This window comes from Sceloporus undulatus, chromosome 3 (assembly GCF_019175285.1).
Source record: "Sceloporus undulatus isolate JIND9_A2432 ecotype Alabama chromosome 3, SceUnd_v1.1, whole genome shotgun sequence".
Classification (NCBI taxonomy): domain Eukaryota; kingdom Metazoa; phylum Chordata; class Lepidosauria; order Squamata; family Phrynosomatidae; genus Sceloporus; species Sceloporus undulatus.
Window position 1 is genome coordinate 143,382,950 of NC_056524.1, and position 14,797 is coordinate 143,397,746.

Genomic DNA, 14,797 nt, shown 5'->3' on the forward strand with positions numbered 1-14,797 from the left:
TTTGTGACTGATTTCAGAAATCAACAGAGAAGGGGCAGAGAAGGGACAGATCAAGGGAGAAGTACAGTACACGCCACATCCAAACCTTTCTTAGCTTATCGACACAGCTGCTGTGCTGGCAAAAATTAGGTTAAGGCTAGCATTGGCCTCAGGTATTTCCAACACAAGGAAATCAATGGGAGCACCTCCAAAACAAAAGTCTTTGGTTCAAATTCATCAGCCAGTACCATGTCTATTGTGAAAGCACCAAGGCTTGGATACTGCACAAACTAACAGCCAATTGCAGCACATATCCTGAGGGATATGAACCCCATCCAGAGAGGCCTTAACTCACATAAGAGGACATGCAGCATGCAGCTATGTCTCTCTGGCCTCGGAATGTGACACTTAGGAACCTGTCCAGGGATCACCACACCCACTGAATAATATAGGGTGCAACCTTCCATGTTTTTTCCCATCCGTGAGTGGGCCCTGGAACCTAACCTGCACAGTTGGGAAGAGTTCACTGTACTTACACAGCGACACTTTGATGATGGCACACAGTAGGGGAAATCACACTTAGCTGAACACAGGGTGCCACAGGACACTGCAGAAGGGGATTTTGTACAAAAAGTAAACACCCCAAAAGAAACAAGAGAATGTCCATTCTCTGTTCTAACACTTTTCTGCCTAGAACCCCTACAGGTTGAACTCCCACAGGAATGAAAGAATGCAGCTTTCAGTAACAAACACCCACCTGGAACTTGTAGATTACAGCACTGCACTCTTATAGTGCTTCTATTCCCCTTTACTGCTCTGGCTGCCTCCTGTTGCATTCTGGGGTTTGTAGTTCAGTGAGGCCTAAGAACTCTCTGGCTGAGAATTCTAAATGCCCCTTCTTAAACTGCAAATCCCAGAAAACAACAGGAGGCAGTCAAAGCAGGTAAAGTGGAATAGCAATGCTATAAAAGGGTACTGTGGTAATCTAGGTAGTCTCCAAGAAAACACTCAGGTTGAAACTGTATGGCTGACTGTCCACTCTTCAAGTTGAATGAAGTTGAAAGAATCGGTGTCTGCTCCTCCTCCTTTACCTACTGTGATAAGACTGCTTCCTAATCTTTTACCACTAGTGTAACTATTGGTTACCATCTGTATTTAGTCTTCATAGTTTACAATCTGTATCTATCCTTCTGTCTCTTTCCTTCATTGACAGTTAATCTACAGGTGACATCACAGTCTTATCAGCCTTGCCTTGACACAACTGCAGGCAGGATATTGCTGCCTGTTCACTGCACCATGCTCCCATATGTTTGCAACGCCTTGGTTAGAGAGCTATTGAAGCAGGTGCAGCACTTGCTCATGGAGCTAGCCTACACAAAGGCACTTTGGACATGCCTTTATGCTGTCTGCCTGCTGAGAGATGCTAGCAATCAGGATAGCAACCAGGTATGCTGCTTCCAAAACACCTGACTGATTGACATTTGGTTTTTTTTCTCCCTTTGGTCAATAAAAGAACAACTGAGTTATATTTATTGTCACAGATGATGCATAGCGAAACTCTGCTCTATTGTCATTGGGAATAACAGTGGTATACGCAAACTCTAGCAAGAAGAAAGGTGGGGAATCAGGGGAAGAACAGAAGCTTTGCTCCTAGTCATACTCCACTATCCAAACAGGAATGCTCTGAGTGTGGAGTGTGGAGCCAGTCATGACTCAAAGTAGACAAAGCACACATGATCCTGTATCAACACCTCATGGGGAAGGATCCTCATTGGGGGCACCTCATGTGTCCTACCTAATATCCACATAACTTGGTGGATGGCTATCAACTATAACAGCCTGAGCATCAAGGGGAATCTTGGGCTCCAGTGTCATGTTATGCAGCATTGGCACACACCAGCACAAGCTTTGCCATCTTCTCTGGCCTGCAGATTACATGGCTTCCTGTGGGATACAAACAATGAAAATTTGTCTTCATCCCAACTGAACTATCAATATATGCGTTTTACAGTGGGCTAGATTGTAGTAGTTTGTGGGTCCAGGAAGATCCTTAGCATGTAGGGTCAGCAAAACCAATTGCTTCAATCACCTTTGTCAGGAAGACATATCCTATTAGCATGGATTTCTTGAGCACCTGTCCCAAAATACTTTTATACTTACTTACCAAGCAGCCAGTCTCAACTGACAGGCCAGCTTTCAAGTAGATCAAGAAGGCTGGGTGCTTCAAAAACCTGTGAATCATGCACACTGGCAAGCTTTGAAGCATTCCCTGTGCACTGCAGGTGGCTAGCTCATCCATGGCAAACTGGTGGTGTTTATTCTGGTTCACATGAGGCCTTCCAATTGGTGCCAAGATGCCTACAAATGTGACGCTCCCAAGCCAAATAATCCCTGGGAAGCTAGTGATGCTATAGGAAGCGTCACAGTTTGTGGACAGCTCCTTCTCCTTGGTGGGTAACTTGATGAACTGCTGTCAGTGATGGACCATGGCCTCCAGGAAGCCTCTAAGGCAGTGGTTCCCAAACTTCGATCCTCCAAGTGTTTTGGACTTTGGCTGGCATCCATAGTTTTTTTGTGGGTTTTGGGGGGCTCTGTGGCCACGTTCTTGAAGAGTTTATTCCTGACGTTTCACCTGCATCTCTCTGAAAATACCAGCCACAGACACAGGCAAAACGTCAGGAATAAACTCTTCTAGAACATGGCCACAGAGCCCGAAGCCCAATGAAACTTAGTTTTTAGTGAATGCATAGAAGACATCACAACCTCCGAATGGCATAAGCCAAGTACAGCAGGATTACTGCTCTAACTGCATCCGCACTGGAGACTTAATCCGGTTTGACACCACTTTGAGGGCCGTGGTGGCTCAATGCAACAGAATCCTGTGAACTGCAGTTTGTTGTGGCACTAGAGCTTAGCAGTTCCCAGGATTCCTTAGCATTGAGCCATGGCAGTCAAAGTGGTGCCAAACTGGGTTATTTCTGCAGTACGGACACAGCCTCTCTAGGGACAGAGTGAGGCAGTGTGGCGCTCCCCTTCTTCCAACTCAGGATGAGGCACCGTGAAATGGAGGACATTTCGGAAAGTGGAAGACCTGACCCAGACCGCATCCACACTGGAGAAATAACCTGGTTTGGCACTGCTTTAACTCTGTCTGGCTCAAGGCTATGGAATTCTGGGAGATGGAGTTTGTTGTGGGCCAATGGATACAAACTACAGGAAAAGAGATTCCACCTCAACATTAGGAGGAACGTCCTGACAGTAAGAGCTGTTTGGCAGTGGAACACACTCCCTCAGAGAGTGGTGGAGTCTCCTTCCTTAGAGGTCTTTAAGCAGAGGCTAGGTGGCCATCTGTCAATGGGGATGCTTTGATTGAGAGTTCCTGCATGGCAGAATGGGGTTGGACTGGATGGCCCTTGGGATCTCTTCCAACTCTGTGATTCTATGATTCTTTGAATTCCATAGCCTTGAGCCAGACAAGTTAAAGTGGTGCCAAACCGGGTTACTACTCCAGTGTGGATGCAGTCCCAATAAACTTCATATAAATTGTGAACTGATGCTCCTGCTTAAGCCCTGCTCGAAATGAAGGGCACTGTGGAATCCCTCCTGGAACAGTGATGTCCAAACTCTGGCCCTCCAGCTTTTTTTGACTTCAGTTCCCAGAATCCCAGACCATTAGCTAAGATGGCTGAGGCTTCTGGGAGCTGAAGTCCAAAAAACCTGGAGGGCCAGAGTTTGGACCTCACTGCTTGAAAGTAGCTCAGAAAGGGAGGCTCCTCCTGGGCCTGTCTCCTAGTTGCCATGGAAACGGAGGGAGGGCGCGAGAGCGGGCCAGGCCACGTGACTCCTCCTGAGGCGGGCGAGCCCCAGGCGGCCTTCCTCGCTCGCGCCTCCTGCCGGGCGCCGGGGGGGGGGGGGAGGCCACGCCCCCTGCCCTATGGCCACGCCCCCTGGGCAGGCGTCGGAGGGGATTGGCGCTGGGCAGGCGGCGCTGGGCAGAAGGGCTCCAGCCGCGGCAGGAGCAATCTGCCTCTCCTCAGGTGGGCGCCCGGGGTCGGGTCAGGAGTCGCCGGAGCCCTCCAGAGAGAGACCTGGCGGCGGGAGGCTTCCTTCAACGGAGGAGGAGAGGGACGGTCGACTGAGGGGAGCAAGGCTTGCGGTGGGTGGACTCTTGGGGTCTGTGGCGCCTTCAGGTCGCCTGTCAATTGAGGGCGGGTTTCATGGGGGTTTCTCAGGCAAAGCATCCTCTGAGGTTGCATCTGAGGAAGTGGACTGAAGGCTAGGAAAGCTCCTGCTGCTGCCAGCCTCTTTCTTCCAGTGAGTCTCAAAGGGGCTGCAAGATCTTTCTACATTCTCATTGCCATTATTACATCCAACTTTAGACCAGGAAAGCTGCTGCTGCTGCCAATTTCTTTCTTTCAGTCAGCCTCAAAGGGGCGACAGGGTCTCTCTCCCTACTGAGTCTACAGACTAACACGGCTATATCTTTGAATTCATCCTCTGAGGTGTTTTAGTTCCCTCCTCTGAAACGGAGCCTACAGCATTCCTTGGTGGTCTCCCATCCAAGTCCCAACCAGGGCTGACCCTGCTTAGCATCCAAGATCTCTGTCCCCTTTACAGTGTGTTTGAAGGTGGGCTTTATTTGCCTTTAAGGTGGCAGAAGACTGAGGAGGCAGGAAGCCTTCTGAGTGCCTTTGGGTCCCTCTGACTCCCAGCCTCTGCAAAAGAAAGAGAGCCAGTCTCAAAGGGGCCACAAGATCTCTCTGCATGCAGCTTCTGCAGACTAACACAGCTATATCTTTCAATTCAGCCCCAGCTCCTTGTCCTTTGACTGGGGCCCACTTCACCAGGTCTATGTGAGGAGAAACCCAGAAGTCATAGAAACAGTGCATGGTTTTCACGTGGAAACAGCCATAAAATGTACTTCTTTCCCTTAACCTTATAAAGCGGAGGGTGCTGTGGCAAGTTTCAAGGCATCGCTAAATAAAAAGCATAGCTACTTACTTTGCGTTGATGAAATGCTTAGGTTCATCTTGCTGTCTCCTCTGTTGCAGTCCTTGTCTGTTGGTGGCACTCAATGGGTGATGCCTTGTCCTTTTTTTTAATGCCATCTTGCAGGGCAGAGCAAGGCTTTGTGGGAGCAAAGGAGAAGGCCCACCACCACTGGAGCTCAAGGGGCAGCATGCATCTGGAGGATGGCTGAGGCTGCCCACAACAGCAACACCATCACCACCGCTGTCCAGTGTTGGCTTTCCCAGCGTGAGGGGCGAGGAATGCATATTGTCTGGGGAATATTGCTTTGTTTTTTCCTGGAGACAACTGTCGGCAGCCTCACAGCAGCCAAGCTGCCCATTTCAGATCCTGAAAACAGGTTTACAAGAGATCAACCAGGTAAGGAAGTTTGCAAGACTGGAGCGCTGTCACTGCCATCCTCTCTGGGTCTGGGTTCATTAGCCGCCTCAACTAGTACCTTTAGCCCTTTTGCACCATCCTGTCCCTTTGCCATGAGTGACCCTTGCGTTCCACCCAGCAAAGTTGCTGTTAGAGCCAAGGCAGCATGAAGAACAACCATCCCTGTTCGGTGGCTAATCTACTACTTTATCTGCTCCTACTGTCTATTCTGTTTATGCTCTGACTCCAAATTATACCTGTTTCCATCAGGGAAACATAGGTTGCTTTGGGGGCTGATTAAATCCTGCTGGAATGTTTTATCAATATAACAGTTTGATGGTACAAAACCAGTCTTTTGTAGTATATAAATAGTGTCAATAGGTTTTTAGCTGTTGTGCAGTTGCACTGAATGATGTGCAACTACATATCCCAGAGAAGATTTTGAAAGTTTGACTTCCAGAAATGGCACTCACATCTCACATTGGACAGTTTGACTTCAGATAGCTTTGCAGTTCAGCTTCTTTAAAAACCTTTGGACTTCACTTTCAAATGGCAACAGTCATTCCTCTCCCATACTGTTTCACCAGTATTATTTCTCACACTTTGTCTGCTGCTTCAATGGAAATTTACACTGATGTTCCCTTTTGCCTTTCTGTTGCGGTGAGGGGACAGAAATTTGGTGACTGCAGCCAAACACCTCTGCATGTAGAAAGTAGTTGAAGGTTTTATTGCCTCTCTGAGAAACAGGCTGCTGTTTTTATCACAATAATGGATAGTCCTTACTCTGTCACAGGACTCCTTTTTATTGTTGTTACTTCTGTTATAAATGACTATTGAACTATTATTCTGGATTGTATGTCCTCCACAATGCTCTGCAGAGTGGTTCCTTGTCATGCTTTCCATGGGAACCTTGCGAACTACTGTTGAATTCAGCAGAAATACTTCAACACCAGACTGGCACTGGTCAAACCTGCCTCTCCCCCATGTTACTGAAGCACTAAACATTTAAGTTTAAACATGTTAGAGTCTTACATATAATATTGTAACAAGCGTCTTCAAAACAGTAGATGTTCAGATCACACAAAAGTAATAATTATGGATTGTTTGTTTTTAAATGCAAAAGCCCCAGCTTCTTGAAATAATACAGGTACAGCTTTCTCTTAATCCGATGTAATTTAACAGGTTGGTGGTCCCTGGACCAATGCTGGACCACAAGCCATAGGCTGCTGGTCTTCAGAATGTTTTCAGGAAAGAGAGAAACAGTTGTAGCTAATGGGCACAAATATGTTAACAGCATGTAAGAGTGGGAAATTGGTTCCTCGTCTTAATAGCCTGAGAAGCACTGCCTTAATGTGAGTTCATTTTCTGATTTTATATGTGATGTATGTGAATTTTGTGGTGTGATATTTTTCAGTATTACATTGAAGCTTGTATTGAGAGCAGTAATATAAATGCAACATGAGACTGGATTAACTGTACAAGTATACATGAGGTAATGAAGCTGAATTTGCTGCTGTGTAAAATAGCCTCACCTGGGATAACTTTACATTCTGTACTCATCTAGAATTCTTTCCAATCATGTAATTTCATTACCAAGAAATGTGTTTTAAGATTGGGAAGAGTGCTGTTTGCTTAGTGTAAGCTAGTGTAGTTTCAGTTACTGAGTGTAAGATCACACTGAGTGTTAACTGACGTAAACTGCAGCACATAGAATTATAGAACTGGAAAATACTACAACCCCCTGCCATACACAATCAAAACACTTGTGACAGATGATAATCCAACCTCTGCTTAAAAGCTTCCAAAGAAGAAGACTCCACCATACTCCAAGACAGCATATTCCACTGTCAAAGAGTTCTTACTGTCAGGAGGTTCTTCCTAATGTTTAGGTGGAATCTTTTTTCCTATAGTTTGAATCCATTGCTCTGTGTCCTAGTTTCTGGAGCATCAGAAAAAAGTTTCCTCCTTCTCAGGTGAAGGTGAAATCAAGATATGCTACATCAACATCATTCTCCTCCTCTACCAAATATATAATTCTATCCAAAAAAGAGATAAGATTAGTTTGGCATTACTTATTCTTGGGAAACACACATTGACTTTTAGTGATCACGGCATTCCTTTTTAAATGCCTACAGACTGTCTGTTTCATTATTTGCTCCAGAATCTTTCCTGGTATCAGGCTGACTGGGCAGTAATTATTTGGCTCCTCTTCTTTTTGAAGATGAGGACAGCATTTGCCTTCCTCCAGTCTGCTGGAATCTCTCCTATACAGCAGGAATTCTCAAAGATTATTGACAAAGATTATTATTCTGAGATTACTTCTTCCAGTTCTTATAATACCTTTGAATGTAGTTCATGTGTCCCCAGAGACATGAATGCATTTAGAATAGCAGGGTATGCCTTTACCTATTCTGTGCTGCGTTTACCCTACTGTATCATCTGCTCCATTTTGCCCATGCTGAGCACTCTTCTCCTTTTGGATGAATACCGAGGCAAGAAGGTGTTGAGCAGTTTTGCCTTGTCTGTTAGCATTTCTCCATCTTCTCTATGCAGTGACCCTACCATTTCCTTGTTCTTTCTTTTGCTATGCAAGAAACAAAAAAAATGCCTTCTTATTGTTTTTAACCTCTCTAGTAAGCATTCTGTGCTTTAGTTTTTCTGATTTTCCCTACACATGCTGGTTATTTGTTTTGAATTCCTCTTTAGTGAATGAATGGATTCAGTCTTACAGAATCATAGTGTGTAATAAAGAAGGAAAATAATTAATGCTCAACCACACAGGCAAGACTTAATTTGTAAGGTTATTAGAGTGTATAGATTGGCACATAAAGATGGTTGGTGTTCTTGGAGATAGGTTGTATGCTATTTGACTGGTCATTCCTAATTTTTTAATGAAAAAGGGTATTAAAGTTAAAGGTTTCTATTAAAAGGTTATATTGATTGACATGTATTTAAAAAGACAAATTCAGTGCTATAAATGCTTTTAAATTCTATGCCACAATTAAAAACTTTCTACTGGTCAAATGGACCATACATAGGGTATTGGTTCATTACTGAGGCTTGTTGTTCAACAGCTTTTGCATTTAACCGTCCAAGACCTTATAAAGGGGCTTGGAAGCATTTTTCCCTAGTGATCTAATTCTCCACACTGGACTGTGAAGGTTGTAACAACTACTGCCTTGTGTTTCTGCTGAGCTCCATAAAACACACATTGAAAAGAGGCTTTTTGGAAGTATGTGTATGTTTGCTCATATGAATACTAGCTATTAGTGGAGGTAGTGCAAATTCTAACATATCTACAGGGAGGTTCTCTGGTTAACAGGAAGAAGGCAGATGGTGGGATTGCTGCTGAATAGAATTCAAACTGAAAATACTAAGGGCCTCATCTGGACTGAATTTTTTTCCTTTCCTTTTTCTAGGGGCTCCTACAAGAATAATGCCAATTTTTTAATCAATTGAAGTGGAGAGGCAGGACAGAATTGACTGTGTATGCCATTCACTGGAAATGGCAGAGATGATTAGGGAGGTCAGTGAACTCCTTTGCAGCTTTGAACATGTGGTCACTCTATTCAGAAGCCACAGAATAGATGTGGGGATAAAAAAGCTCATGCAATTTGCATTTGTATTCAGATAAAGATATTACTTTGTACGATTGCTGAATGTCAAACAGTGCTATGTTGTGAGACAGCAGACAGACAGAAATAGCAATGGCACATTTTAAGAAGAGCATAAGATGTCTTATCCTAGTCACCCACTACCTGTTTTAATACCATTGTGTAGAAAGATCCTATTGCCTTGTGATGCAGGGGATTTTCTCTCTCTCTTGATATTAAGTATTCTGAACCTGATTAAGTGCTTGAAATAGAATTTGTGTTAATAGAATCAATTCTGGGCATCACAATTATAAAGGATGTTGACGAGTTGGAGCATGTCCAGAGGAGAGTGACCAAAATGGTGAAATGTCTGAAACCATGCCCTGAGGAGTGACATAGGAAGCTAGGTACATTTAACTTGAAGAAGAAAAGGTTAAGAGGTGATATGACAGTCCTATTTAAATATTTGAATGGATATCATATTGAAGATGAAGCAAGCTTGTTTTCTGCTGCTCCAGAGAATAGGACCCAGAGCAATGGATGCAAACTATAGGAAAAGAGATTCCACCTCAACATTAGGAGGAACGTCTCGACAATAAGAGCTGTTCAACAATGGAATGCAGTTCCTCGGAGAGTGGTGGAGTCTCCTTCTTTGGAGGTCTTTAAAAAGAGGCTGGATGGCCATCTGTCAGGGGTGCTTTGATTGTGTTTTCCTGCACAGCAGGGGGTTGGATTGGATGGCCCTTTTGGTCTCTTCTAGCTCTATGATTCTAATTTGAGATAAAAGCATTTGTAATATGTGAGAGCTAGCATAGTGTAGTGGTTTGGACTAGGATGCTGGAGACCAGGATTCAAATCCTCACTTGGTCATGGAAGCTCACTGGATGACCTTGGGATAGGTTTGCCTTAGGGTTGCCATAAATCTGAAACTACTTGAAGGCATACAACAACAATACAAAATATGTGTGTGTATTTTTAAAAATCCTGTAAGGTATTTGCAGGAGAGGACAGGGGAGCAATTTCAGTTTAGTTTATTTGAGGTTGCTGTGTCCCATTTTTTAAGCTGTGCACTCTTGGAATGGGTTAAAACAGTAGCTTAAAAAGCAGTAAAGTGACTCAAGATTAGGAACGGGGGAAGCAACAGAACAGCACAAAATAATATTTTAAAATAACAGGTTTGTACTGGAATTAAGAACACAAACCTAAACACACTAAATGTTTTCCTAGGATTTATTTAAACCTTAGAGCAAGCGGGGGAAGCTGTGAGCTAAGTAGCACTCCATCTTTAATGTGGAAGAGGACAGGGTGTGTGTGTGTGTGTGTGTGTGTGTGTGTGTAAGTACACAGTCTAGGAATCCTGGCTCTAAACTGCCTTGTATGTTGTAGAAAGGACAATTGTTCCTTTTCCATCTTGTTGTAAGGCCGAGTCAGTCAAGAAGCACTTGGTGCCCCTTTATTAACCAAGTGTGTGGCAATACACTAGAATATTTGCATGCAAACACTGAACCTTTCTAGGTATTGTTCATTACTTATTATTGTAACATAAGTGACCTGTAGCAGGAGATCAGATTCTTCTAATTCTGATTGACCACAGCTTGTGGTTAATTTTGAAAAACTTGACTGATATTAACTATGGTTTATTTGAAACATGCCCATTTCAAACTATTAAGTTATAAGTCTTGAGTTTGGTGGAGATTGTGCAAGAGAAGGTTGATGATCATATAGCAGTATTTGGAAAAATGATAGATCTTACATCCACAGAGTCGCCATGAGTCAAGGTCAACTCAAGGGCAGTTAACAACAACAAACCTATACTTTTATATTGTGGCTGGAATTACAATAGATTATAATATATTTGTAAAAAGGAAAGTTAAAACTTTGTAAAAATTGTAAGAACTAAGATGATACTGAATTTCGATTATAGAATTCATTTTGGTTATGTGACCAGTAGACTATGTTTAAAAGCTGTTATTTTTTTTTATCTTAGGTAATGTTTAAATCATCCTGTCAACAGCATTTTTAAAATTATGAAAGATTCTTTGTGGATCTGCTTATTAACAAGCTAGAAAAATTCCAAAGGAAAAAAATGTGATAATCAAAGAAAAGGTTCATAGAAAATAAAATAGAATTCTTATATAGAATTACAGTCTTCTTAAATATGTTCATTCCTCAGACCTTGCCAACTCTTCTTCTAGTATTTTATCACTGATGACCATACTTTTTTTTTAACCGAGTAGGGAGAGTTCTCAGTTTGTCTTATATTCACACTTCATTCATTAAAAAAATTTATATATTCATTCATTCATTCATTATATTCACACATCATATGGGCCTAGGGAGGGAAAAGCTGTTTAGGGGCATTTGAAGGTCTGGAAAGTTGACCAGAGGGTCTTGGAAGCAGGAAGTCCAAGGAGCAGAGATTCCTTAGACAAGGTTGCAAGGTGTCTGGAGGGGTCAGGTCAAGTGGTGGAATGACTTAATGGTGCCCAGTAGAGGAGGGTACAAGTAGGTGTCAGAAGTCTTGAGGCTGTGGCTAGGGAGCAAGCAGACATAGAGTTGTCACTCAGGTCTGGCCCTGGTCCCAGAGAGAGTGCTATAGAGCATTGCACAGAAGACAGGATGGACAAAGTTGTGTTGCCCCAGTGGTAGTGGCAAAGAGGTAGCAGAATGCTGGGTACTGAATTGAAATTGAAGTGCCTAGAAGACCACCTGAAAGTTTTTAAAAAGATTAAGAAGAGAAAGAACAAACCCAGTCCTAGATGCCTTTTCATAGCTTCCTTAATGCCAAACACAAAACTCTGCACTGATTTTTGGTGCTTCTTCTACCCACTGCAGTTTTGGAGCAGACTTGCTCTGCAAATCTTAGAATCATGGCTATTTCCATCCTGCTGATAGCAGAAGATCTTGTGTCAGAGGAGGAAGACACACTGCAACTTCTGCCTTGCCTGGGTCTATCTGAAGTCTGTTCTCCTTTGCTGACTCCAACCATTGCGTCAGGGCAGATCTTGCAGCTCCTGGGTGGATATTTCATTACCAAAATACAGTAGAGATGTGTGTCACCCATGTATTAGTTATTCCTTTAAAATGTGAGGATGACTGACATTCAAGAGGCATCTCCCCTTTTCCCCACCATATGGAACATTGATAAGTCGTAGGGCATCAAACCCACTCCAGGTTTTGGGGAGACCAGGCCAGAGATCCCTTAATAGACTCCTGAGGGGTGAGTGGGATATTCCTCCCTTCCACTTGTGGGCAGGATTGGTGAGCCTGGTCAGATCTGTAAATTGCAGAGCTAGACTCATTATTCACAGGATATGTACAAAAAAGGAGGAGTATGGGGTATAAAGTGTGTTAGTGCTTCCAGGAGGTTTTCTTCTTAATCAAAATTTAGTTACTCCTGCAAAATATGATGGGATAAAACTGTACTAAAGGTTGAGCCCATTTTCCAGAATTCTGCTTTCCTGTTAAGTCTCTACATTGGCCCCACTCATCCCATTAGTAGATGATTGATTGCTCATTCAGTACCTATGCTCCAAAAAGGAGATTTATCCTCATGGAGTCACAGTTGTTGTGAAAGGATGTGTGATTCAGTATTGCTTAGAAAAGGGGATCGATAGTAATAATCAGTCCCAGTATCAGTTAGCTAGAAGGGCTTTTTGTCCTTGTGAACATGAAACTAGAGATACAGTGGCTTGGTGGTTAAGATGCCAATTTTGACAATCTGAAGATTGGAAGGTTGGCAGTTTAAGGCCCAAGTGCTACATGATCGGGTGAGCTCCCATCACTAGTCCCAGCTTCTGCCAACCTAACAGCTCAAAAACATGCAAATGCAACTAGATACATAGGTACCACTTCTCACTGGGAAGGTAAAATTGTTTTGGTGCAGTCATGCTGGCCGCATGACCACCAGAGCAGTCCTTGGATAATGCTGGCTCTTCAGCTTGGAAACGGAGATGAGCACCCGCCCCCTACATTCGGTCACGACTAGACATTCATGTCAAAGGACTATCTTTACCTTTTTGAATATGAAACTCTGGACTAAAAGCAATTCTGTTTGGAAATAGTAGTTCCTTTACAGCATCAATGGTATAGCAGAAGTGTGGTTTCAGACTCATGGCTACCCTAAGGTGAACCTATCATGGGATTTTCTTAGCAAGATTTGTTCAGAGGAGACTTTGCCAGTGCCTTCCCCTGAGGCAGAGAGAGTGTGACTTGTGCAGGATCATCCAGTGGGATTCCATGATTGAGCAGGGATTCAAACCCTGCTGTCCAGAGTCATAGCTCAGTTGTTTTAACTGCTACAGCACACTGGCTCTCATTTATGGATTACTTCATAGTATTTGTGCAAACCAAATCGCAGCCGTGGCTCTCTAGTGTTGAGGGGGCTGGGTATGTGGGAATGCAGTATTGGGTACAGAATTAAGTTTCTTGGCTTTCATTCTTAAAAATCCTCCCTCAGGATTCTTGTCCTTGTGTCTGAGAAGATATTCAGGTTGAGTCTCCTTTATCTGAAATGCTTGGGACCAGAAGTGTTTTGGATTTTATACCTGTATTTGCTTATACGTTCGTAATCTTAGAGATATCTTAAAGATGGATATCTTAGAAATGGGACCGACATCTAACACAAATTAATTTGTTTCATATACATCTTATACACATAGCCTGAAGGTAATTTTATACAATATTTTTAATAATTTTGTGCATGAAACAAAGTTTGTGTACACTATCAGAAAACAAAGTTGTCACTATCTCAGCCATTCATGAAAAAAGTTTTGGTTTTTGGAATATTTCAGATTTTGGAATTCTGGATAAGGGAGACTTACCTGGTACTTGAAAAAATGTTGAAATATTAAGAAATTCGAAGGCTACTTGAGAAACATTTCCAATAGGTAAAGGCACGGTCAGAGTTGCATGATCTGCATAACCTCTTGTTTCTCCATGTAGCTAACAGAACCAGAACAAATTGTGTGGAATAAAATTATTGTCCAAAACCTGCTTGATTTAATTAGGTTAATCTTTTCTTGGTGCATTTTTCTAGGTTCCCCAGTCAAATTATGTTAATTAGCATAACCATAGTCCTAGAGATGACCACTGGATTCATTTAAAAGTACCAGCAGTCATTAAACAGATTGAGGCTTATCAGGTTTGTTCCTATTCACTTGGGGGTTTTCTTCCTGAGGAAAAAGCTTAAGATTGTGTTGCTTTAATTTCAGTATTATTGTATTGAGGCCATTTGTTGTATTAATCTTGCTGTCTTTTGAGTCACTTTTTGAAATGTTGTTGGGTCATGCTTTATTAAGCAATCCTTGGTTTTATTATGCAGTGGAGACTAGGTGGGTGCAGGCTTGCACAGCATTACACATTTCATGACAAGTGGCCCTCATAACCTTTATCTTTAGTCCCCAGGAAGTCTTGGTGTTATCAAAAGCAAACAAAAGTTGTGTGAGATATGAGAAGAGCAAAGCCTTAGGTAAACTTGGTAGTTAAATATGAAAGGTAATCCAGTTAAACCATGGGAGGGGGCATGCTTGAGTCTAGCCAAGCTGTTTTGCTGTGCTCTGTGATGTGTCCCCATAGTCTCTCCAGAATCAAGAGGCAAAGATTGTTTAGTAAGGATCATATCAAAATCTTGATATATCAAGAAGCAGGCTGCAGTGGCCCCCTTCTTGACACTTGAAAGTGTTTGTATGCATGGAACACATATAAAGAGACACAAACCCATAGAGTTAAAACCTGCAGTTTTTTGCATAGCAATGCAAATTCATTTTTTAAAAAAATATTTTCTTCATGGATCCTGTATTTTGGGCTTTTCTGGAATTAAAAGGCTCCCTGTTCTT

At 42.8% G+C, this 14,797-nt stretch overlaps 1 protein-coding gene across 8 annotated transcripts in view; it reads left to right on the plus strand.

Moving 5' to 3' along the window:
* The first annotated feature begins 3,952 nt into the window (after nucleotides 1-3,952).
* Nucleotides 3,953-14,797, plus strand: part of FGFR3 (fibroblast growth factor receptor 3) — a 93,354-nt gene continuing 82,509 nt past the window's right edge. For 4 of the 8 annotated variants that reach the window (XM_042456945.1, XM_042456946.1, XM_042456947.1 and 1 more), the window contains exons 1-2: nucleotides 3,960-4,135; nucleotides 5,095-5,367. In XM_042456945.1, coding sequence (XP_042312879.1) covers nucleotides 5,172-5,367 — 196 coding nt within the window. In that variant the 5' untranslated portion in view covers nucleotides 3,960-4,135; nucleotides 5,095-5,171. Of the gene's footprint in view, nucleotides 4,136-5,094; nucleotides 5,368-14,797 lie in introns of all 8 variants that reach the window. The other 4 variants (XM_042456949.1, XM_042456948.1, XM_042456944.1 and 1 more) reach the window with 2 other exon arrangements.